The sequence below is a fragment of the Fistularia commersonii genome, chromosome 22 (genome assembly GCF_037954325.1).
Source record: "Fistularia commersonii isolate RoL2024-O1a breed Wild chromosome 22, RoL_Fcom_v1.0, whole genome shotgun sequence".
Lineage (NCBI taxonomy): Eukaryota > Metazoa > Chordata > Actinopteri > Syngnathiformes > Fistulariidae > Fistularia > Fistularia commersonii.
Window position 1 is genome coordinate 1,325,001 of NC_141305.1, and position 26,562 is coordinate 1,351,562.

Consider the following 26,562-nt stretch of genomic DNA (forward strand, 5'->3'; position numbering starts at 1 on the left):
TTAAGATGACCAAAACGGCTGGATTTTCACATTTACTGTTCAGATACCGATGGGAGACGCGCGGTGAGGCTGCGGACTGTTCTGCCTCAACGTAGATCTCACGACGACGGCTGACTGCTAGCGTGCTCTGCACTAACACTGAATTTTCTGTCTCTTTTAAATTAGTTTCACCACTTTTACATGAACTGCATTTGTCAACAACTGTATGTGTGTTACTAGTTTCTTGAGCTGAGCGGCTGCCAAGAGCCACTAGGTGAGGCACGCCGTTCTCCTGCCTCACCGTAGGGGGTGCTTGTGATTCCAGGGATTCCTTCTTGCGACTCCTCGGCTGCAGAACACAGCGACGGCAAGCTGGAATTAGCAATTCAAGCGCAGCCATCCATTTGTTTTCCATCTCCCCACTTTCAAAATGGTGGATTACATGTCCAAACTTAATTTTGTTCAGAAGGAGGGGCGCTCGGACGTCATTTATAAGTAAAGTTAAAACCATCATAACTTTTTTTTTTTAATTAAATATGCGTTTTGTGCGCCACAGTTTGTACCTGCAGTTGATCAAATGATGAATAAACTCCTCTGTAGGGTTTGCAAGTTTGTAGATGCGATCGTGATGAAGTCAGTGCTTCACCAGCCATCGACCTCGCCGTTCAAAAATCACTTGTATGAATCCTTTTCACAGCTGTTTGGCTCCGTTTACAAAACGCATTTGTAAACGGTAAATATCGGACTCATCTGACATTTGCTTTGAAAATAAAACCAGCTTTGGTTTTGAAGGCTCTGCCGTTTACTCGCATTTCACGGACAAACAAGTTTTTCCCCTCGTAGCTTCACGTCCGGCTCATCAATGTGTGTCAGTGTGTTCACAGTAAAGGCTAAAGCAGTGATTTTCTACCTTTTTCGAGGTTGACACTCCAACACATTACATATAATACATATGATATTTAATAATATAGTTTCGAATGTATTTATGCTCACTTTGGGTGAAACCTGGGTCTGTTTGGATGAACACAAAAGGGACGTTCTGGTAGTCATGGTAGAAAGAAGTAGTCATGGAAGTATTCATGTTTCTGCCACAGCGTCGGACGTTTTTGATTTAGCTACGAGTTCAGCAACAAGCTCGCTAGCTTTGAGGGCTCTCTCGTTTACCTTTGTGGTTTTTCTCCCAAAAATTGCCGTTTCTCATTGTTTGTAAGTACAAAATAGTCCATCGGCTCGTTTTGAACGGAAGGGTGTTTGGTTTGGAGATCGGCACCGTGGCGCTATTGGTTAGCTTCTCGTCACGCACGAGTCGGTGGCATCGCATCCAAAAGTGAATCCAAAAGAAAGATAGCTTTCGCTAAATGACCTCCAGCTCACCGTCTTTTCTTTTTTTCTTTCGTCCATCTCCATCCCCCTCATTCACTCGTGAACTCTAACATTGACCTCCACGTCATCGTAGCCGTCGGCACGCCGGTTGAAAATCTTTCAGTCATTCAGCTCAGGAAACTTCTCAAGTAACTCCAAAAATGAGATAATCTCCCATCTGAGTTCCTACATTCATTAATCAAATCATTCATTCGGCGGGCCGGATTATAAAGACCGACGTGCCGGACGTGGCCCGCGGGCCGTAGTTTTCCCGCCGCTGAATCAGTTCAGCTTCGCTTCTAGAAGGTCCCCATTGGATCCCTGCATGTGTGGAGCCTCCATGTTCTCCACCCGTGGGGTTCCTCAGGGTTCTCCGGGTTCCTCAGGGTTCTCCGGGTTCCTCCCGGAGTCCAAACACATGCAGGAGTTTCATCGGAGACCCTGAACTGTCCGGACGTGATTGATCGGCGAACCCCGCCTGTCGGCCAATCACAGCGGAGATTGGCTCCGACCCGGGGAGAGGATCCCCGATGAATGAATGAATGAATGAACTTCCTCCTCCAAGCACAGAAAGGAGATAGAAGTGATGTCATCTTGTCTTCTTCTCTCTTTCTAACATCAACCTTGTGATGCTTCTCTTCTCTTTCTTTTCCATCCCTTTCTCTCTCTATCTCCCTTTCCCCCCCTGTCATATCGCCGTGCATCTCCATATCCTTAGCAGTTTATCATAATCACATCACCTTAGTGTGATGGAGCACACTTAAGGCTTATTATGTCACACACACACACACACACACACATACAGGTAAAATCCACTTAAGCCTGATTACATGTCTGACTGTGCTTCTAACAAAGGAGATTAACAATGGGAATGTGTGTGAGGGCAGAGGGCAAGTGTGGTAAGTGTGACACACACACACACACACACACACACACACACACACAGGTGGAAAACGGTCTACAACGGGGAAAGTAAAGGAGAAAATAAAATACAACCTGGTGCAATAATGAAAGAGGGAGAAAGATTGTATTAAAAAGCAAAAGTACTGGGCTTTTCTTTTCTTTACTGCCTTACTGCAGCAGCGTGCTCACACACACACACAAACACACACACACACACGGCAGTGTTGCTGTACCAGAGAAGAAAGAGATAGCAGCTCTTAGTTCCTCTGCTTTCCTCTGGAAACAACTTAGCATCTGATGTAAATTCAGAACCGACCAATCGCGGGTGATGGGCGGAGCCAATGGTCGCTTCCTCTTGTATGCCAACATTTCATGCTATCAGAACGTTTGTCAGATTGAGATGAGTGGGTGATGCTAATTGCTACTGGCTATATATGGGCTTCTGTAGCGCTGCCAAGCCTTTAAAGCACATTTAGCTACGTAGCATTCATCCATTCACGTGCCGACGTCGGCGGAGTTTCCACGCAAAACCCAGTGTAGCGTCAGGAGCACCTCGGGGGTCGATGTTTTGCACAAGGGTCACTTGTGCGCAGCTAAGCTAAGCTAACCGTCAACCAGAGTCGAACTCCTTTACCAAAAAGCCGATTCTGTCAAAGATGGAAGAAATGCAAACGCAGCGGATTTTGCCAGGTATTCGATATCGACTGATTCACAGTCACGTCATTGTTCTGGTGTCTGCGACAAAAGGTGAAGGAAAATATAAAATCCCAAGAAATTAATCTCTGAATTAGCTTTATTGTGCTTTTTAGATAATGAATTTGCAAGAATAACCGTCCATATATATGTATATGGGAAAAGAGTACAATCCGCTGATGGATGATAAAAAAAAAAAAAAAAGAAAAAGCGGACAAAACGTCCTGTAAATTATCAGCAGAGATGGAGCTCCTTCCGTCGAGGTATTTTCGCTTTGCACGAGCGACCAAACTTCCATAATTCAAGCTAGCTGCGGGGAAAACGGCGATATATTTGTCTCAATTTGACGCATTTAGTGGAAAAAAAAAAAAAAACACCCGCTTTAAGACGTCCTCAATAGCTGCCGCCTCGTCTTCAGATGCGGTGACACATTTTCGCACGTCTGTCATTATTTAGCCTGAAATCTTGACAAAAAGTCAACGGTGCTCCGGCGAGCGCGGTCGAGACCGCCGTCGATTTCAGCCGGAAAGAAAGGGAAAAAAAAATAGATAGAATAAATCTGAACGCTTTTCGCCCTATTCCTCCGAAACCTTCACTTTCGCTTCTATTTCGTCTCGCCGTGTCATTTGTTTTTCCGCCATCGTGAATATTCATGAGGTTGGTATTTGCATTGCGGCTTTCCGAACGACGCCGAGCGCCGCGGGTGTGACGGCCGCCGAGAGCCGAGACGACGGGGCGAAGAATCAGAGAGGAAAAGCGGAGATGCCGAAACCAGAAGAAGCGCAGAAATCCGAGAGACGAACGCGAAAAGAAAGAAAAATGGCGGCGCAGAAACGCCTTCCCTACCTCAGAGTGAACCGCTCCACGCTGGAAAGGCTCTTCATGTAGACGCCGAACGCCACCGTCTTGCCGAGCCGGACCGGGCTGGGGGGAACCAGGACCTCCAGGTTCTCGTCCAGCTGCAGGATCTCCCCTTTGGCGGAAACCGGACCCGCGCTCATTTCCACGGTACCCGCTTTCTGCATGTCCTGGAGACCCCCTTCGGCGAGCGCGCTCCACTGCGCGCCCAATCCGAGCCCTCCCAGAGGCCCCGGATTGGGATTCGAGCTTCTCCACGGTTCGTTGACGACGGAAGGGCACTCTTGTCCGGGACCGTCCGCCGGTACGACGGAGTAATAAACATCCAGCGACGGCGGAGTCACTTCCGGGGGTCTTTTTTTCGCTTGAGACGTCGAAAACCAAGCCGGGGGAATTTCCAAGCGGACCACGCAGATGCCGGACGGCCCGACCAGCCGGCAGCCCGCCGAAGGTACCGCTTCGTTGGCGTCTCGGACGGCCAGAGCTCTGACGCACGGGAGGAGGCCGGAGGGAGGAGGGTCCGGCTCGTCCCAACGCCGCCCCGCCAGGTAGAACAGAACCTGAAAACACAATTAACGCCCGTCGGTTCCGTGGAAATAGCTTCTTCCTTCTTCGTGTCGGTTTGTTTCCCCGTAAATATTCAGACCCGCAAATTGAAATTTGAAAATTGAAAAGCGGCAGCGTCTGGGATTTTAACTTCTATTCCAGCTGACAGAATCCAAATTAGCCTTCTTTTTTTTTTTTTTTCCCCCTTTTTCTTTCTTGGCTTAATCTTCTTTTATCTTATTTGTGCAGATTTTCAAAAAGGATAAGAAACAAAAGGGTTCGCTAATTCTCAGTAGCGCCGAGGCTACTGACAAAACACATTTCCGAGCGAGGGGGGAGGCGACGTGTGTGTGTGTGTGTGTGTGTGTGTGTGTTGTAAATTAAACCCGCGAAGCCGCGTTTCCCCCGAGTGGCCGAATCAATTCTACCTTTGCAATGATCTTGACGTCGGCGTTTTGGGAACGCGGCCTTAGCGCACCGGCAATTTTATGCAGAAGTAAAACAAGGTATCAAACCCGAACAAATGGAGTTATAAATAAGCGCCGGTTTCCCGTTTCCCGGGTCCATCGGGGAACGACGGCGAGGTAAACGATGATTCGATGAACAAGTCCGAACAAAAACCCGCGTTTTAACATTTTTCTGACAGAGTGAAGGCGCATTAAAATGCATAAATGTGTCTGCAGTTCCTGGTTGTGCAATGAAGGCTTTGCTTTTTTTTGTGTGTTTTTAGCGTTAGCACGGTAAGCGCTGCTATCTGAACCTTCCGGATGGAATTAGCGCCGCATTCGTCCTCGTTAGCTCCGTGAAGCATAATGCTATCAATTTCACTAAGCTAATACCGCTTGCTGAGATCCTTCAGATGTAAAAGGTCTTGCCAGATAAGCGTCGCTGCACCGATCGGAGTCTTGATATTGATCTGAAGGATTGTCTTCCGGTCGGCGGCGTCTCTGTTTGATTTGTTGTCAACAAGAGCCGGATAATATATTGATATATGTGACGCACAACAGCTGCGATGTTCACGTCTGATACCCAAAAGCACTTAGCATGGATTCGTGTCCGGCACAGTTGGAACTTTTGAATCTTTCTCTTTAATTTGGCCAAAAGACAGCAGATTTTTTTCAAATTAGCACGTTCGGTCGCTGCAGGGTCTCCGGTGAAGCTCCTGCATGTGTTTGGACTGTTGGAGGAACCCAAGCAGGGACCTTCAGGCAGAAGCTCCAACCCCTGCACCCTTTATTTGGATATACTTTTTATTTTTAGGAAATATATAGTTGTTTCTGTGGCACTACTCTACTCTCAGTTAATTCATTACACATGTTTATAACCAAGCTATCCTCCTTAGGGATTAAGAGAATAGTGTTCAATAAAAAAAAATAAGATACGAAATTAAAGATGAAATAAAAATTATTCTGTAATAAGAAAATGAGAAGAAAAATTCAATACTAAATAAAGTATAAAGAAAAATTGAATAAAGAATATTGTGAATATGATAATGATAACAATGATGATGACCATAATAATAATAATAATAATAATAATCCAACAATAATAATTACTTTTATTATTGAAAAAAAAACAACAATGAGAAGAATTAAGAATATTGTGAATATCATAATTATTATAATGACGATGTCAATAATAACAATAATAATTATTGTATTTTTAATAATAAAACCACAATAATAAGAACAATTTAGTGAATATGATATCTATAATGAATATAATAATAATAATAATAATAATTACTATTATTATTATTATTATTATTATTATTACCAAAAGACAGCAGGCAGAAGATTATTATTATTATTATTATTATTATTATTATTATTATTATTATTATTATTGTTATATTATTAGGCAACAGGAATCAGCGGAGAGCAAGTTCTTAACATAACAATAAAAAAAATAATATAAAAAAAAAATGAAATCCCATGTACAGAGATCTTAAAGTACAAATGAAGTCAGGTGAGGTGTCTGCGGGTGGAGTACCTGTATCCACGGGCGCGTTGACCCCACCCTGGGCACCACCACATGACCTTTGACCTTCCAGTTCAGCGTCACCCGGTTGGTCGCCCGCAGCAGATGCGGCGTCGGCCCCTGGAGAAGCTCCACCGGCACCGACTGCTCCGCGCTAAAGTTTCCGTAGCTGCAATTAACACCCGGCAGGGGTCGCGGGGCGGCGGCGGCGGCGCCCGGCTCCAGCCGGTGGAGGAAGAAGGGCTCCGTCCTGGACGACAAGCTGCCGTTCCTCATCACCTCCTGATTGGCTTCCCGCAAGAAATAGGCGGATTCGGCGCCGCTCAGCTGGCACTGCACCGGGAGGTAGGTGGGCACGGAGGTGGAGAAGCGAGCCTGAGGAGAGTCCGAGGATCCTCCGGGTCCGGCCGCCGCCACGCCTATGTGGCTGTCGGACACTGAGGGAAGAGAGAACGCAGAACGTCAGGCCGACGGATGTTCGGGTCGACGGTAGCTGAGTGTTTGTTTGGCGCCGATGAGGCTTCACGTTGCGTGGACTCACTGGGTTCCACGTGATTGATGATGTGAAGATGCGGAGATACAGATACCGTAATTTCCGGACTATTGGGCGCACCTCACTATAAGCCGCACCGGCTAGCCGATCGCTAACTCGAGCTTCCTCCTGCGCGCTAAAACCGTCAAAGTCGTCTTCTTCAGAATTTCCCGGTCGTTTCATCGGTCCGATGTGACGAGGATAAACGTTTTAGCGGCGTGAAGCTCGTTAGCGTCCCCCCACCCGAAAAAGTCCATATATTAGCTGCATCGTTGTTTACGTGAAAAACGTCGCGGCTTATCGTCTGGAAATGACGGTATATTTTCTGAAATATTAGAGGATCGTTTCAGAGGGAACGAGAGCTTGCAGATTCATAGATTCATTTTTTATTTATTTGTTTTATTTGTTTTTCTTTAAACTACTTATTCATGTATCAGTGTTTTTTTTTTTATTTTTATTTTATTTATTTTAATATTTTTATTTTATTCATTATTTCAGTTTAAAAAAGAGAACATTGGGGGAGGGGTTATGTTTTCCTGCAAAGGGACGGCGTTTTGATCCGTCCTTTAAATGAACGGATGAAATTATTTGCATGAACTTGACTTCGACGTACCGTCAGAATCATTTATGCAATGAAATATATTGTTTGCAGATGATACTGTGGTGTGTAGGAGGAACATCTAGCGAGGTGGAGGTACAGCCTGGAGAGGAGATGGATGAAGGTTAGCTGCTGCGAGATGGAATACAGGTGTGTGATGGAGAGGGACGCAAGTGGAGATGAACAGTTGGGAGAAGTTTCAAGAAGAAGGTGGAGAAGAGGTGGACAAGCTGCCTGGCGTAGAAGATGTGAGATGTAGAAGAAGGTGAGAGCAGCCACGGTGTCTGGTTTGGAGAGCGAGAGCTGGAGGAAGCAGAGGTGAAGATGTGGAGGTTCCCCTTTGGGAGCGAGGAGGAAGGTTAGATGTTCTGGAGATAAAGTCACACTGAGATGGTTTGGACGTGGAGGGAGCAGGGATGGAGAAGATCTGGCTTGAAGGACGCCGGTTGGACGGTCCAGTTGAAGACCAGAGAGGAGTTTTATGGAAGGAGGATGTTGATGAGATGGTGTTAAATGGAAGCAGAAGAACGAAACCTTCCCAGAACTTTGCTTCATACGTTCATTGCTTAAAGTGTAGCAGTAGAAACCGGAGAACCGGAGAAACTAGATATTTACACGTCTGTTTATGAATGTTTATGAATATCTATATCGTCACATTTTGCCAATTTTTCACATTTCCCAATATTTTTCACTTTGTCAACAATTTTTTCAATACTTTATGATTTTCACATTTTTTCCAATGTTAGTGACCTTTGACATTTTTGGTCAAAATTTTCATGACTACATATATTTTTCACATTCTGCCAACTTTTGAACTTTTCCCAATATTTTTCAATTTGTCTACAATTTTCGACATACTTTATAGTTTTCAATTTTTTTTCCAATTTGATGACCTTTGACACTTCTTTTCAAAATTTTCATAAATATACATATATTATCACATTTTGACCAATTTTTAGTTTTTCCAATAGTTTTTACATTTTCAATATTTTTTTGTCCAATTTGATGACCTTTGACATTTTTTTTCAATTTTTTCATGAATATACATATATTATCACATTTTGCCAATTTTTTTAGTTTTTCCAATAGTTTTTTCCATTTTCAATATTTTTTTCCAAACTTTATTGTTTTCACATTTTTTTTCCAATTTTACTGACGTTTGACTTTTTTTGTAAAATTTTTTATGAATATCTATGTTGTCACATTTTGCCAATTTTTCACTTTTCCCAATATTTTTCACATTGTCAACAATTTTTTCAATACTTGCTGATTTTCACTTTTTTTCCAATGTTTGTGACCTTTGACATTTTTGGTCAAAATTTTCATGACTACATATATTTTTCACATTCTGCCAATTTTTAAACTTTTCCCAATATTTTTCACTTTGTCTACAATTTTCGTCATACTTTATAGTTTTCACATTTTTTTCCAATTTGATGACCTTTGACATTTTTTTTCAAAATTTTCATGAATATACATATATTATCACATTTTGCCAACTTTATAGTTTTTCCAATAGTTTTTAGATTTTCAATTGTTTTTTCCAAACTTTATGGTTTTCACATTTTTGTCCAATTTTACTGACGTTTGACGTTTTTTTGTAAACGTTTTTTTTTGTAGTTCTCCCGGAACAAATAAAAAAAGAAAACACTCCATTTTTGTTTTCCTTTTTTTAATGAAGCTCAAATCCGGCGTATCGGTCTTCCTAAAGAGAGTTAGCTCTTAAAAAAAACACGAAATCCTCCAGCGGTTGCAACACAAGGCTTCCCGCGGTCCGATGTTTCACGGCTCATGAAACCAAACGGTTTGAGCGGGAAAAAGACAAAAGAGAGAAAAACAAACAAACAAAAAATAAATCTAAAAAAAAAAAAAACCCTTCGGAGCAGCTGCCCCATGCGTGCTAACGCCAGGACACGCATCGGCCCGTTCCGGCGCTCGTAGCATTAGCCCAGCTGCTACGTCATAAAAAGAGAAAATATAGCAGTTGAAAAAGGGATAGAAAAGTAAAACTGTTTTTTTTTTTTAATTTATTTTTTTTATTTCGATCGTCTCGGGCACGGAAGAAAACACGACGGGCTCGGTCTAATTCCTGGCGCTCGCTGGAAAACGGAGACATCTGCTCCGGTGGCTCCATCAAATACAGAAGCAATCATGCATGCGTGCACGTGTCCAAATGTGTGTGTGTGAGTGTGTCCGTATGCCCTGAGGTAGGCGGAGTGTGAAAATATAATGAGGGTGGGACAGCGTGGCGCCGTCTGCGGTAACAGCACACCGAGGCAACTTCAGAATAAAAAAAAAAAAAATCGAATCAAATAAAAGAATAAAAAAAAAGGATGGCAGAGGAATAAAGCGAAAACCTCGGCGCGTGGGAGAAGGACGGGCAGGAGGACGGGAAGAATAAAAGGATGAGCGGTGATCGTTTTTGGAGGAAGGCTGAGTCGGAAGGTGAAGACGGTGACGTTCTCAGACGACCCCGAATCTACGACGGTCGCAAACTATCTGAACCGGCGGAGGAGGAAACGGTCAATTTGGGAAGCGGGAGGTTGTTTTTTTTTTTTTTTTTTTTGTGAAGGAGAAAGAAAAACAGAAGGAGGAGGAGATGAATTATATATTATTTCATTTTTTTCCAAACATGCTGAGCAACTGCCGCTTCCCGTCGTGTTTTTTTTTTTTTTTTTTTTTTTTTTTGCACGATTACGCAATAACCTCTCGTGATCCAGACGTCCCGGGAGAATCCAGATACACGTGGAATGAAATTAAATTTAATTTCGGAAATAAATAAGAAAAATGTATAAATAAAGTCAAGAAAATCAAAGTAAAATTACATTTTAACATTATAAGAAAAATGTATAAATAAAGTCAAGAAAATCAAAGTAAAATTACATTTTAACATTATAAGAAAAATGTATAAATAAAGTCAAGAAAATCAAAGTAAAATTACATTTTAACATAATAAGAAAAATTAATAAATAAAGTCAAGAAAATCAAAGTAAAATTAAATTTTAACATTATAAGAAAAATGTATAAATAAAGTCAAGAAAATCAAAGTAAAATTACATTTTAACATAATAAGAAAAATTAATAAATAAAGTCAAGAAAATCAAAGTAAAATTGCATTTTAACATAATAAGAAAAATTAATAAATAAAGTCAAGAAAATCAAAGTAAAATTGCATTTTAACATAATAAGAAAAATGAATAAATAAAGTCAAGAAAATCAAAGGGAAATTACATTACATTACATTACATTTGGCAGACGCTTTTATCCAAAGCGACTTACAATAGAGGACATAAGCACTGCAAATAACACTTGCAAATACAAGATGCATTTTAACATAATTTGATAAGTTAAATAAGCGCTAACGTTCGGTTCTGAAGAGAAACCCGTTTTGCCTTCGCGTGTCAGCGTCGATCAGGACGAGCGAAAGCCGGAAGATGATTTCCGCGTTACGTCGGCGGCGTATCTTTACAGAAGAGAAGGATATCCGAAACTGCGTGACATTAAACGAGGAGAATTATGCATGGCGTGTCAACACGTATCACGGCGCGCCCGATCCTTTCCTCGTCCGATACGCATTTGGAATTTTTCTTTTTCTCCCCGCGTTCGGAAGGAACCGGCGGCGACTGCGAGCTCCGGCGGGACGCACGTGTTCCGCCATTTGGGCCAAAGCGTGCTAAATCTGCCTCCGAAAAAATAAGACCTTGAGCTGCGCGAGGTTGGGTTCGCCTAAAAATAGGGCGGAAAAATCGAAGTGGCGACGATATAAAACCGCTTTTAAGGGGGATTCGAGAACACTTGCGCGCGTTTAGACGCTCCGCGCCGGTCCAGTGGAGGTCAACCAAACAGGCTTCAATAAAAGCCTCCATTTTCTTTTCTTAATGCAACAGTGGCGCTGCAAGGCGAGTGTGTGTGTGTGTGTGTGTGTGTGTGTGTGTGTGTGTGTGTGTGTGTGTCCGCAGGAGCCTCCCGCAGCATATGTCCCGGTCCCCGTCCGGGGACGGCGGAGCAGCTGACGCCGCCATGCACGCAGGGCCTGCAGGGCCTTCACGCAGGCCAAGGCTTGACCCTTTGGACCAGGATGTTAAATATCGGGGAATCAGATTTTCAAAACGCGGATTAATTTAATTTTCCGTGCAAAGAGAAAAGGTCGGTTTCCACGGAAACGTGGCGGCGACGCTTCCGCTGGAAGACGATCAAGGCGCCCGGCGAGGAACCCGGCTTGACAAACAGCCGCCGCAACAGGAGCCTGCGCCATCCTGCTGATTGGTGCATCTGCGCACGTGTGTGTGTGTGTGTGTGTGTGTGCGTTCACGTGTGTGTGTGTGTGTGTGTGTGTGTGTTCGGATTTGGAGATGAATACGGGTGAATGTAATCACGTGTTATGTTAGCAAAGAAAACGGTTTTTATATGCTAATTGTGGATACGGTGAGAGGGCATTCTGTTTACAAACACACACACACACACACACACGTGTGCACATACACACACACGTGTGCACATACACATGCACAGCTAATAATTAAAGCACACTCAAGCATGCAGATCTGGAAGATAAACAGTGACACACACATCCAGACGGATGAGAGCGTGGAGAGGAGCTACCAGAACGCGATACCGCAATCCTTGCTTTTTATTTCTATTTCGTATTTATATTTTGCTTAAATTACCGAGTCGGCTTCTCCATATTTCCATGGAAAGGCGGATTCAGATGATCTGGCCTGTTCGGGAGCTGCAAGATGAACTTTGCACGCCGGCTGAGGAACCCTGAGGAACCCTGAGGAACCCTGAGGAACCCTGAGGAGCCGTGAGGAACCCTGAGGAACCCTGAGGAACTGTGAGGAACCCTGAGGGACCCTGAGGAACCCTGAGGGACCCTGAGGGACCCTGAGGGACCCTGAGGAACCCTGAGGAACCCTGAAGAACCCTGAGGAACCCTGAAGAACCCTGAGGAACCCTGAGGAACCCTGAGGAACCCTGAGGAGCCGTGAGGAACCCCGAGGAACCCTGAGGAACTGTGAGGAACCCTGAGGGACCCTGAGGAACCCTGAGGGACCCTGAGGGACCCTGAAGAACCCTGAGGAACCCTGAAGAACCCTGAGGAACCCTGAAGAACCCTGAGGAACCCTGAGGAACCCTGAGGAACCCCGAGGAGCCGTGAGGAACCCCGAGGAACCCTGAGGAACTGTGAGGAACCCTGAGGGACCCTGAGGAACCCTGAGGGACCCTGAGGGACCCTGAGGAACCCTGAAGAACCCTGAGGAGCCGTGAGGAACCCTGAGGGACCCTGAGGAACCCTGAGGGACCCTGAGGGACCCTGAGGGACCCTGAGGGACCCTGAGGAACCCTGAGGAACAATGAGGGACCCTGAGGAACCCTGAGGAACCCTGAGGAACCCTGAGGGACCCTGAGGGACCCTGAGGAACCCTGAGGAACCCTGAGGGACCCTGAGGAACCCTGAGGAGCCGTGAGGAACCCTGAGGAACCCTGAGGAACCCTGAGGAACTGTGAGGAACCCTGAGGGACCCTGAGGAACCCTGAGGGACCCTGAGGGACCCTGAGGAACCCTGAGGAACCCTGAAGAACCCTGAGAAGCCGTGAGGAACCCTGAGGGACCCTGAGGAACCCTGAGGGACCCTGAGGGACCCTGAGGGACCCTGAGGGACCCTGAGGAACCCTGAGGAACAATGAGGGACCCTGAGGAACCCTGAGGAACCCTGAGGAACCCTGAGGAACCCTGAAGAACCCTGAGGAGCAGTGAGGAACCCTGAGGAACCCTGAGGAACCCTGAGGAACCCCAGGCAGACACGGGAAGAACATGCAAAGAATCCAACCGTGGACCTGCTCACAGCGCCGCTGTTTCACGTGAATTAAACTTTTACAAACGCGGCTGACGCTTTACGACACACTCACAGCCAAAAAAAAACTGAATTTTAAATAAATCCCCGATCGGCTGACAAAGAACGGCATCTATAAGATTATTGATCACATGTCTGGCATTCTGTCTGATAGAATGTCAGGGAGAGAAAGCGAAGTACATCCGGACGGGGAGTTAAATCCGGCGAGATGACGTGCGATACAGAAGCCGGGGGGGGGAAGGGAGGACCGGCGAAGTGGAGAGATAACGGCGTGATAGAGGATGAAGAGGTTGAGAGAAGGATGGCGCTTCTATTTCTGAGCCGAGCATTTATCAAGAGCAGAGTGTATTTTTGTGGTCTCGCCATGTCTGGTGTTCTCTGCCCTTCACCCCGCCGCAATCTCCCACGGGATTACTTCTCTCGCGCCGCCGCCGCCGCCCAGCTTACAGCGCTCCCCTTCGCCGCAGATAACGTCCGCGACGCTCGGCGTCCGAAAAAAAAAAAGAAAAGAGACCTTCAAATGACGGGAAAATTGAAATGTGAGCGTCCGACGAGGAGAACTCGTGGAAGGACGAGTCGATGCCGAACTTCCAGGAGGAGGTGATGGCGCCGTCCGGGAAGTCAAATTAGCAGATAAATGAAAGTGTAACGAGAAGAAGGTCAGATGTAGATACCTGGACAGTGGACTTTCTCCAAAACGGTTTGCAAAGGTCAGAGGTCACTCTGTGCGGACTGATAGGCGCGATGTCCAGAAGCAGGTCGTCAAAGACCGAAAAGTTCAACATTGACCGTGTCCGGACCTTCTTCAACCAAGATCTTCACCATCCACCTCCAAACCACCTTCCTGATCCTCCCCGTCCTTCTCGCTCCCCAAAGAGGAACCTCCACTTGTTCATCTCCTGCCTCCATCTCTTCCTCTTCCCATCTTCAAAGCAAACACCACCGCCGCTCTCCACCTCCATCTTCTCCACCTTTCCTTCCTCTTCCATCACGCCACTTTTCTCCACCCGTTCCAACCTAAACTTCTCCACCTCCTTCATCTCATCTCCTTGTAGCTTCGCCGTTCCGCCGGATTCCCTCTCATCCACACTTGTATTCTCGTCACGTGGCAGCAAACCTTCATCCCAAACCTCCGTCCTCCACCTGCTCCACCTTCTCACGATGGATTTCTTTCTAGAAAAACCTGAATGTCTGGAATGTCCATTCCAGACTCTGGAGTTTTTAGCAGAAGCTGCTTCTCCACCAGGTAGCGCTTGTTTTACCATCATTTCCGAATTTCCTCACGCTTCGAACACGGCAGCTTAAAAACGATGCGGCTAATTTTGTGCTTTTTTTTTTTTTTTTTTTTAGCTAACGAGCTTCACGCCGCCAAAAATGTTTAGCCTCGTCACTTCGGGTCGTTCCATTCTGACGCTGAAGAAGACGACGACTTTATTGTCAATATTCATATCTGTTATCGTATTTATAATATCTTAAACAACGATGCGGCTAATTTATGGATTTTTTTGGTGCTAACGAGCTTCACGCCGCCGAAACGTTTAGCCCCGTCACATCGGACCCATGAAATGATCGTAAAACCCCGAAGCCGACAATACCGACGACGAAGAAGACGACTTTAACGCGCAGGAGGAAGACCAAGATAGCGACCAGCCGGAGCAGGACAGATGGATGGACTTTCCTTGTCTTATTTATTATTCATCTTTTTCATCAGCCGCGTTGCAGCCGCTGTTCAGAAGAAAAATCCAGTACGTATTTGTGGATGTTTCTGGCGTATATTTAATTTAAAGTGTAAATATCTCATTTGGACACCTGCGGCTTAAAGACAAGTACAACCTCTATAGGAACACATAGATTTATTTAGTTATTTTTTGGCGGTGCGGCTTATATTCAGGTGCGCTCAATAGTCAGAAAATTACCATATTTTTCAGACTATGAGCCGCTACTATTTCCCCTCGCTTTGAACCCCGCGGCTTATATAGCGACACGGCTAATCCATGGATTGGTCTTTGCTAACGGCCATCAGGAGACGCTCTAGCAAGAAGTGCAAAAATAAGACAGACCGCAAGAGCTTAACGCAAAGAAGAAGAAGATGCATATTTTTGGCGCGCTTAGCGCAGCGCGACGCGCAAAATATTTTCCAACAACTATGTTTTTGCAGCCATTCGTAATCAGCGTGAATCGTGGATTCACAAAAACTAGCCGTGTGCGAAGAGCATCCTTTTCCTCGGTCTGCCGGCGGATGCTAACGAGTGTGAAAGAATCCACCGTCCACAACGGGTTTCCGAAAGCTGGACCGCCGCGTGAAGAGAACAACGCGACCTCGGAAGGAACTTTGCCTCGGGACGAAAGTGAGATTGCGAGCGACACCGACGGAGAAGCTTAAAAGGTGAAGCTTAAAAGGTTCTTTACCTCCGACACTGAAGAAGAAGTGGTTTCAGTGTTTGAGCAGCCATGTTGGAAACAATTAAGGTGCGTTGATAAACATTTATGAAATCTTTCTGTGTTAATATCTCATTTCAATATCTCACTTAGAAACAGTGCGGCTAATATATCATCACCCTCTTAAAATAATCGCCCAAGTCATTTTTTCAGGAAACATTAAAAACTGAACCATTTGACACACTCTTGACACAGGCAATTTCTACTAAAGGGGTAGAATAGCATAATCTGTTTAACTGAGGTGGTCAGCATCATGAGGAGATGATTTAGGAAAAAAAAAAAAAAAAAAAATTGCAAATGTAATATTTTTTTCTTTTAAAATTTAGTGGGCGCGGCTTATATCCCAATGCGCCTTATAGTCCAGAAAACACGGTAGTGCCCATATGTGGGCGTGCCTTCCAGCCACAGACTCTGAGATGATTCCCTCCCCAAAATTCAACAAAAAACAAATAAATGCATCGGCTCCGGAGCGCCGAGAGCTCTTCAATCTCCACCGGCCGCCGCTGATTGGAATTCTCCCTCACATGACAAATCTTTCAAGCGGGTTTAATTGTCAACAAGTCGCTTCCGACTTCGGTCCTCACGCGTGAGATGTTTACGGAAGTTACCCAACTCCCCCCCCCCCCGAGCTGGCAAACACACACACACACACACACACACACTGCTTGTTGATTGATGGCCCTGTCATCTGGTCACCGGAGTCACATTTCCGCAGATACGGTCTAACTACCGTTCCTCTCCTCCGCCACAAAACACCTCCGTCCCTCTATTTATCTGTATCAGTCGATTTCTCGATTTTTTTTTTTTCCCCCATCAGATATTCGCTTCCCCCTCGTTCCCGTCCCTGCTTTGTCTCTGACACCTTTTCCTCAGGTGTAATTTAAAAAAAAAAAAACAAGTCACCGCTCATCGTTCGGCGGGGACGATCCGACCCGTCGGTTATCTGTGTCGCGTCCTCGATCGGCTCTGTTAAAAAAATTCCCTCCGGATTCCAGCCGTGAAAATCGAAAAAATTGACAAGATAGATGATTAGAAGAAGAAGAAGAAGAAGCTGCGTGTCGATGTTTCCGGAGTTGGAAATAAAATCGTCGGAGGCCGGGGGGGGGTCACGGAAGCCACGTGTTTTGCGGCGGGTAGAAAAAAGCTATTTGATTAGCGAAACGCGAGTTATCGCGGCGTTTTGACTCATGGATTTTGACAGGCGCAGGAACAGGGGAGCGTTTGTTTGTGTTGCGCGGCGCCGTTGAGTCAGACTGCTTTTATCTTGTTTGTTTGTTTTTTTTGGGGGGCCTTTTTTTTTTTTTTTTTCTCCCTTAGACTTTTTAGAGAGACGGTGTTTATTCTAACCTCGAGAAAAGCGTTAGCGTGAGTCAAAGCCATTTCATTTCCCTGAACCCGACCTCAGGTGTTTGTGTGCGCGCATAACGAAGCGGAGGTTAAATAAAGGGTTGTGTGTATAAAAATAAGTTTGCTTGGATGGTAAACATCCGCTTCCAGTCAAAGTGGTGGAACTTTATTCTGCCGTTCATTCACACAGATTCTATAGCGCTTAGCCAGGGTTAGCGGTTAGCATATCCCCGCTGGGATTGGGCGAAACCGGACGGATTCTCCGGCCAATCACAGGGCTGCATACCGAGACATACCATTATTTGGATGCTCGTATAATTCGGGGTCGCCGGCGTGGCTCCTCCTGCCGCGACCTCTTCAAACCCCCGGCTTCCTAAACATGAAGAAATCTGACCTACAAGCGTTTCCTTTGACAACCTCATTCATCGTCGCCGCGCCGCCGCGGCCGTTCATTCATCTCTCGTCGTCCCGGGTGACTTTGTCACGCTCGACAACCGACTTTTTTTTCAAACGCCGCTCGGAACGCGGCCTTCACCAACTCGAGGGACGGAGTTATTCTATCATTCTGTCCGACCTCGGCCCGCCGCCGATCCCCGGGACGCCTCCGGGATCACGAGGAATCCTGCGAGGAGCGACGCTACCTTGCGTGAACCTTGCAGCTTCCTCTCCCGGCTGTCAAACGCGCGAAGAGAAGAAAATCTGCAGAGTTCTCGATCACCGCGTGATAAAAAGAATCCGCAATTGCTCCGTCAGGTTCTCACGAATACTCCGGGAGCTTTTCTTCTGATATTTAAATATCAAACTTTTGAATAAAGGCCTCTTTCACAGCCATTGTAGAGTCAATCTTCATGTCTGCCGGTGACAGCGACGACGCCCGGAATTGTGATACCGCCCCGCTAACAATGCGGCAGCCGCGCTACGTGTTTCGTCGCTAACGGGTTCAACGCTCGCCATTGTTCCCCGTATCGGTTTTAGTAATCGATAGAGCACTTCTCAGCGAGCGTCGCTTCCTCCACCTCCTCCTCGTCGAATCTCCGACCGGAGTTCCATGAAGCACTCGACCGCTGGAAGACCCTCGCTCGGCGGTAATGCAGGTAGAACTGGTTTCGAGTGTGATTTATCCTTCGTGGCATCAATTCAAGTGTATTTCTAATGACCTTATGCGTCTCGTCCTGAGTGTGTTAGTTAATTACAACGCCCGATTAGCATAACAACCTCCCCTTACGCCTACTTTCTGCAGATCAACTCTTCCATTAACGCAACAAGCCACCATAACCTAATAACCTGAACCCGCCCCAAAAAAAAGTTTGCTAACATCGAGGAAAAGCTGTGTATTTTTCACCCTCGCTTTTCCGTGATGTTGCCGGTTGTCATTCCTGATGTTGTTGTTGACATGTGAGTTAAAATGTGAGCATGCGACCCACTAGCATTAGGTTTGGTCTCCAGGTGACCCGTGGACGAGAAGGTTAAAGGTTCCTGGCTTCACTAGGAGGTCCTGGGCTCCATCCAGGATGAACTCTGACAGCCGGGATCCCCTCCTGCCTCCGCCGGGACACGGATGTAGATATTCAAGGAATAAATCCATCCCATCCGCGACGCACGTTTGGAATTTCAACCATAACAACTACACGATGGTGGCGGAAAAGATACAGAAATCATACTGAGAATCAGATGTTTCCCTTCTGGGTAACATCTGATGACCAAAGTAACAATATCACAACAATAGCACTTTCAACTTGCAAAATACATATTTTATTGCCTGTTTATATATTGTATAGTTATTTTATTGCCTATCTGTATTGTCTATTTTATACAGTTTTATGTTTGTATTGTCCAGGACTACAGATGGAAATTAGCTATGAGCTCTAATCTGGTACAAACATCTCTGCCTCGGTGCTTCATGTATTTGTTCACTGTCCTGATAAACTTCTAAACAAACAAACAAGCGCGACCAAACAAATAACGTGTTGCTAAGAGACTCCTAAAGTGTGAGTTTGAAAATCAAAAAACACCAAATTCTTGGTGGGGCTGGAAAAACCTTTCATTCTGCGGCTTTCAAACCTGTTTTGGACGACCAGCGATCGCTATCCGGCTCCTGGGCGTCCGTTTCGGTCCGCGATGGACGCCGAGCTTGAAATCCTCTAATTGATCCCAGGCGGGATCACCTATTGTCTATCAGATGACGGGGAAAAAAAAAAGCGTTTGGACATGCGAGTCGCTCGCTGAGCGGCGGCAACGCTGGCCAACGCCGGCGCCGAGCGGATGAGAACTCGGACCTTCTGCCAAATTACAGCTGGACTTTAATGCACTGGCAGGAATAACAGAGTCCTCTCCGGGTATTTATAGCCTCTGGTCTGATTCCTAAATGAAGGAAAATCCTCTGAGGATTCTTTCTTTTTCTTTAGCGCATTTTCCCGCACGCAACGCCGGCTTCTGGAGCGCCGTTGGGCTGCCGGCGCCGGTTCGAAGGCGCGCTTTGGACTCTACGAGGATCTTCAGTCGGGGACCGCGAATATTAACTTTGCCTTCACGTCGTAGGGTTTGGTACCGTCGTGAAACCCCCGTGCACCCCTTTAGTGGCAGACCTGTTGACACTCTGGACGGCGCGAGAGACGTTTTACTGCGCGATCGACCCGGTCCGGTTCGGCGTTTAATGTTCATTAGTTTTAGATTATGGCCGCATTAGCCGCGTACGAACAAGGTCAAGGCGTCGGTTAAATGTTTCCCTTCGGGCGGAGGAGGATACATTACTGCCAATTAAAAACAAGGTTGTACGAGAAGAGATTGAGCGCAGAGGAGGATCCGCCGGCCTCGTACGAGAATATTAATATATGCTAAGTCGTCATCTACCGATTCGTCCGTCCGAGTCGCGCGTAAAAGGACCGATGAAGTCGTCACAGCTGAGAAGAACGTAGGGATGCTACGTTGTGGGCTCACGTCTAGATTGCCCTTACTTTACAGAAGCCCCGCCTTCGCGAAGTGCAACGTCATGGTCGGAGATTTCAATCTTGTTGTAAAAAATTAATTGGAAATGTTGGCTGGCGGAGCGGTTGGCGCTTCCGCCTCGCAGCTAGAAGGTACCCGGTTACCTCACATGGTCCAAAAACACCGAGTTGGGTTGAGAACCCGAGATTACCGTGAAATGTGAGCTTGGATTTGTCGGTATGAGGTGCGAAGAGAAGGTAAAGGGTCGTATGTCCGTAAATGTGATGTTGGGATCCCCGAGTCCGTAGCGAACCCCAACTGGGAAACGACCAACCCACGACCTCGAGTGCCAGATAAGCGGGAAGAATAATGAACGACTGAATGAATAAGGGTTTAGCTTAACAGCTGCGGGTAAAACTAGCGGCTAATCATGCTAACCCGTCCCCGTCTTTGTTGACCGCAGCTAAGCGAGTACCGAAGCAAAGGTCGCGCCGTCGCTTCATACCGAAAGTTCATCCGTTCGGTCGATCCGTGATTCCGTCTCAGCGTTTGCGGTCACGTCGTGTTCGGTTCCACGAGATTTAATCTCTCGGCCGGTCAGTTTGAGAAAGTTCACGTGCAGACTCGCTCAACGGAAACCAAAGTTCCTTAACCGTGGACCGCTTTGCGGTTGGACCTTTGGGAAAGTAATAAAAAGTCTGACCCTCGTTCCTTGGCTTTTTATGCTTCAGGTATTCACCCAATTACGGTGCGATCTTTGATGCGGCGCCTTCTCATATTTCCGAACTAATGAGCCGATACTCCGAGACAAGGGCTTCCTGCAGTCCTTTGGCAGAGGCGGCGAAGCTGCTTCCGCTCGTCAAACACCGCGGAACCGCCTCCTCCTCGACCGACCCGACCTAACGGGTCACCGCACTCCTCAACATCCCTTCGAAACTACATGTCTGGCCCCCTAAATGTAAAATGCTAGAGGACGGCGTTGAAGAGTGACAGCTTCAGCAGACGCCCGGCCCTCACCCCCCCCAAAAAAAACATCCATCTCAAAGAAAACCCAGCCTCGCCTTCCGCCGGCGCTATTTGACTCTTGTTTGCCGGCTCTCAAATCACTATCATTCACCCGTCCTTCTGCAGATGTGAGTTTTTAAGACCGTGATTGGCGTCATCGGGGAGCGAGCCGGCCGATGCCCGACAGCAGACGAGCACGAAGAGTGACACCGAACGGCGTCGCGGAGGAAGCAGGTGAAAGGGGGAGGATGAGCGCCGCCGGCGAATGGCTGAGGGCGTTCGGGTGATTCCGGCGTGAAAAAACAGGCGACCTCCCCGCCGGCAAAGACGGCGGCCGGGGAAAAAGCCGAGCGGAAGCGAAGCAAGGTTGCAGCAACGAAATAAAACAATCATGATAATTCATTCATCATCTACGGTGCCTTTTCCCGCATAAACACTCGCCTTCATGTTTTTGGACTCTGGCAGGAACCTGGAGACTCCACACAGAAGATCTTGCTTCCAGGCTGGAGCGCTAACCGCCTACACAACATTTTAGCTAAACCATCAGAAGGGCCAGTTCAGGACGAAACCGGCGTATTTCTAAATCGATATTCTTTTATTCATACTGAATCATCGAGGTTTAGCAGAAGGGCCGGACATTGCCGGGACGCCCGATCACAGCGAGGATCGTTCGCCCTCATTTATTTCACGGCTTTTGAAACGACGTACTGTTTTTATTTTCTAAACATCTCAAATGCATCGGTTTTTATTTTATTTTCCCCGGCTCCGACGTCGCCGGAGCTAATCCGAGTAGCCAAACTCTAACTGGGTTATAAAGGTGGCAGTAAAGATGTTACAAGACGCTACTTATCTCATCGTATCGCCGATAAAAAGAGAATCGGTTCCTTTAACATGAAAGTTTGCTTTTCGTAAAAATAAAGGGTTGGAAAGAAGCAGCTCCTGGAAGCTGTTTCTATAGGAACCCATAGGCGCTCGCTGATTGGTGGAACTAACCGGATAATCCTTGCACCATTTTTAGAAACTACACTGGTCACTTGTTGGATGTTTCCTCGGGACAAAATGGACAGAAGCGGCTAACTGCGCTAACTGCGCTAACTGCGCTAACGGGGTTCTTCAGAGTGCAGGGAGAAGATTAAAAACCCTCCAACCAACTGATGGTTGTTATTCCATGAATGCTGTGACAGCTTCCACCTCCATGGTGTCCGTGTCGTCTTCTACTTCTTCGTGGTTTGTTTTTGGCCTGCGTGTCCTTCCTCTAAACCAGAGGTCGGCAACCTTTAACGCCCAAAGAGCCATTTGGACCCGGTTTCCTCGGGAAAGAAAACACCGGGAGCCGCAATTACTTTTTGACGTCTAAAATAAAGGTATCACTGTATATATTGCTTTTTATTACCTTTACACTTTGTATAAACAAGTGTGTAGTGAGTTGCTTCTGAAATTCACAAAGTATTACGGAGAAAATTAAATTTTATTTGTGTAATGAACTCATTTTGAGCTTTGGGCTTTCAGAGCGTGTCGCGGAGCCTTGACCCGAATTTTAAAAATAAATCCGGAAAAAAATCACTGTGTCAGTAAACAATAAAAAATAAATATTTGCAAAATATCGTCATAAATATTTATTTTACCTAGTTTATGGGACTTCTGCTCCTGAACTTCTGCGCGCAGCATCTGCAAATCGGGACTTTACCGGCTTCCGCCAGTGTGACGTCACTTTGAGCGGCGAAAAATAATAAATATAATTTTATTTAATATTTCAAGATCACAAAATTTTCCAACTTAGAACTAAAAGTAAAAAAAAAAAAGAATTAACACAAATAAAATACAGTTCAATTAAATATTTATCATTTATTTCCCCAAGACCCTCGGGTCGCCGACCCCTGGTCTCCGTGTGAATGCAGAACTGAATCATTCCCCCGCAGGAAGCTACTTCCTGGAATCAGTTCCAGCTGGATTTAAGCGTCTCTTAAATCTGTTCCCTTCCCTTCCTCAGCAGAAACAGCTCTGGGTTGGTCCGGGGTTCGGGATCTCGCCATCCCGCCCCTGTTTCCCCGGCGAGAACCCGGGGATTACGGCGGCGCCGGCGGGAACGAAACGCAAATAGAAGCGAGTAGAAACGAATAAATCCGTCGGTTAATCGGCAAATCCGCTCCGCTTTTCTCTTGTTTCCTTCACCTTAACAAAATAAAACATTCAGGAAAATAAACCTCGGCTTACGGAAGCTTGTCTTCACCTCCCGTATTGTTAATTCAGAAGCTCGCGATCTCGGCTGCCAAATAGCTCGCGGATGCAATATTTGGTGTGCATTTCCCCTCCGCATTTGTATAAATTAATGAGTGAATTAATGTATGTATCTCCGCCGGCAGACTGCAGCTTATCACTATAAACACACACACACACACACCTTTAATGAAGTTGTGATTCACGGTGAATGTGTAAGTTGGCTGCCGCCGCCTGCCTGCCGCCGTCTCATACCAATGGCGTCAGTCAGAATCGCAAAATTCACGCGTCGCTTTCGGCAAAGGATCCGCAAAGCAAACACTTGAAAGTATCGTTATTCTTGTTATTATTTTAATTGTGATTAGTGCCTCCTGCCTCGCGGCAAGAAGGTTTCCGTTCCATTTCCAACAGGGAGCTTGTTTGTCGCTCCGTGACACGTGGGTTGCTTTCGGACCATTAGTCCAAAAATGATTTATTCAACGCAAATAATGTGTGTTTTTACATTTATTTATGTGGGAAGCTGTGGATCCACCTGCTGCTGCCGTGGATAAATATTTGATTTCAATCAGGACCTTCTGATCCTGGAGAACATTATGACCCAGATGAAGACCCAAGTATGAGTATTGGTAAGATAAGATAAGATAAGATAAGATAAGATAAGAACAACTTTATTAATCCCGAAGGAAATTGTTGTGCCAGAGTTACAGAAAATATAACAGTAATAAATAATAAAAAGAAAAAGGCAGAATTAGAAATAAAAATAAACTATAAAGTGTCTCAGTGAAACTATAAAGTGTCTTAGTAAACAAGTGATAAAACTATAAAGTGTCTTAGTAACGAGTGAGGTAAGGAGTGCACAATAGTATGATAAAAGGAAAAATTGTAGTGTAGCTGTTATGAAATGTGATATTTCACGGTTCTGAATCTGGTCAGGAGAAAGTCAAAAAAAGGCGAGTCAAGAAAAGAAGGTGAAAGTTAGATTGCGTTTGGTTCGCTTTTACCGGAAGCTTTCTGAACAAACTTAAACGCCGTCTCCGAACTGAACAGCCTTCACTTCGAGATAGCAAGACGGACGATTTTATCGATGTGCGTAAACTGAGGAAAACAGGCGGCGGCGTTGAAGAAGAACCACGGAAACGAGTGTGGAAGCTCTGAAAGCCGGCTGAAGGTTGCTCAACTCAACGCTGAATCCGATTGTGACAATGCGGGAAGGCCGAGCTTATTTATCGCGCTGTAAGTCATCGAAAAGTTGCGTAGCTAAGAAGAGCGACGTAGCCTGTCGCAGCGCTGTCCCTTGTTGTCCATAAGATAAATCCCAAAAAGGGAAAATTCTTTTGTCACAGCAGCGTCAAATAAATATGAATGTAATCAGACGAATGAGAAAAAGCAAATGAATAGAGAGATGAAGGTACGGGTGAAAATAGACGACCAAAACTAAACGACAACATCAACAAAGTGACTTTAGCAATGACGAGGAGAAAATAAACGGGACCGACGAGGATTAAAAAACGACCGACAGAGTTTGAGGGTTTTTAGCTCGGTCGGTTCGGTCCAATTTGGCCGACTGAGATCGAGCCGCCTCTGTTTCTGTCTCTGGATGTACTTTGCTTGAATTACATTTTAATATTTTTGGTCAATCTGCTGTTTAAACATCATGAAATGTCCTTTAGATGCACGTCCGAACGTGACGTCGTCGTTTGTGTTTCATTGATTTCAGGTCCCTTTAGGTCTGGTCGCCTCCCACTGCCGTTTCCGCACAATAAAAAAAACACCGGGAGCAACACGACCCTTTGGAAATTTAACGTGAATTATTTTTCTTATTTTTATTTTTTTTTTAAATCAATGAACAACTGCGGAGAAAAAAACGGGATGTCATTTCTGCATGCAATAAAACCATTGGAATTGAAGGTTACTTTTAAAAAAAAAATGCTCAATGTCTATTGAAGCCCTTCATGTATTTATGAAAATAAAAAATAAAAAAAAATCCGACGTTACAAGATGGCCATAATCTTCAAATTAAAACAAAAGGACATTTAAAAAAAATGCTCATTCTCTATTGAAGCCCTTCATGTATTTATGAAAATAAAAAATAAAAAAAAATCCGACGTTACAAGATCGCCATAATCTTCAAATTAAAACAAAAGGACATTTTAAAAAAAAATGCTCATTCTCTATTGAAGCCCTTCATGTATTTATGAAAATAAAAAATAAAAAAAAATCCGACGTTACAAGATGGCCATAATCTTCAAATTAAAACAAAAGGACATTTAAAAAAAATGCTCATTCTCTATTGAAGCCCTTCATGTATTTATGAAAATAAAAAATAAAAAAAAATCCGACGTTACAAGATCGCCATAATCTTCAAATTAAAACAAAAGGACATTTTAAAAAAAAATGCTCATTCTCTATTGAAGCCCTTCATGTATTTATGAAAATAAAAAATAAAAAAAAATCCGACGTTACAAGATCGCCATAATCTTCAAATTAAAACAAAAGGACATTTTAAAAAATAAATAAATAAATAAAATACTCACTAATTATTTTCAACACATCAAGTCCAAACGTTTCCTTTGTTTCAGTGTAAACTAAACATGAACTGTTCCTTTAAAAAACACTTGAAAACAACCTGAGATTCATGAAGAAAAGCACAAAAAGTCCTGTCTTCTCAGTTCTCCCTGTATTTTATTGTATTTTTCACCACGGCGAGTCTCACAGTGGCACCGAAACTGTCTGCATCCACACCGAGCACGCCGGTTTCTTATTAACCTCAACGAACAAATCAGAAGTGGTCCATTTTTCCTGGAAAACCCTGCACTCCATGCGCACCTTTCTCGTTTTTGACGACGACATCTCGCCCATGAGGGTGTCGGGTCCGACGGAAAAGCAGCTACATTTCTAACAACAAGTAAAAATGCTATTTTCAGACCCGGAAGCCTCATTGCTGCACATCTGCTGTAAGTTGTGAGTCACATGGTGTTGTTACCGTGTTGCTAACACTAGCTAAAACTGTGCATCCCTAGCAGACATTATAGCAAATGCATATTTATTTCATTATTCTTATGCATTTTATCAAATTCTATATTTTATTCTTACTTGTTTCGAGTTTTATCTACTGCGTCCGTACTGTCTTTGATTTAATCTCATTTTCACCTGTTTTAGTTTATCTCCTGTTTTTTATTTTTGATCTCATTTTATTGTTGTGCTGTGCTCTGCTTTGTTTGTAAACTTGTCGACCCTGAAAATGAGGGAGACCTCAGTGGTCTTACAAATATAAATAAAGGTTATTATTATTATTATCATTATTTATTATTATTATATTTATT

General features: G+C 45.0%; 1 protein-coding gene across 1 annotated transcript in view; it reads right to left on the minus strand.

Moving 5' to 3' along the window:
- Positions 1 to 26,562, minus strand: part of LOC147221237 (transmembrane protein 132B) — a 309,075-nt gene that overhangs the window by 192,986 nt on the left and 89,527 nt on the right. The window contains exons 2-3 of the mRNA XM_086169493.1: positions 6,334 to 6,758; positions 3,784 to 4,355 (exon numbers count right to left, since the gene is read on the minus strand). Of these exons, the coding sequence (XP_086025619.1) occupies positions 3,784 to 4,355; positions 6,334 to 6,758 (997 nt within the window). The remainder of the gene's footprint in view (positions 1 to 3,783; positions 4,356 to 6,333; positions 6,759 to 26,562) is intronic.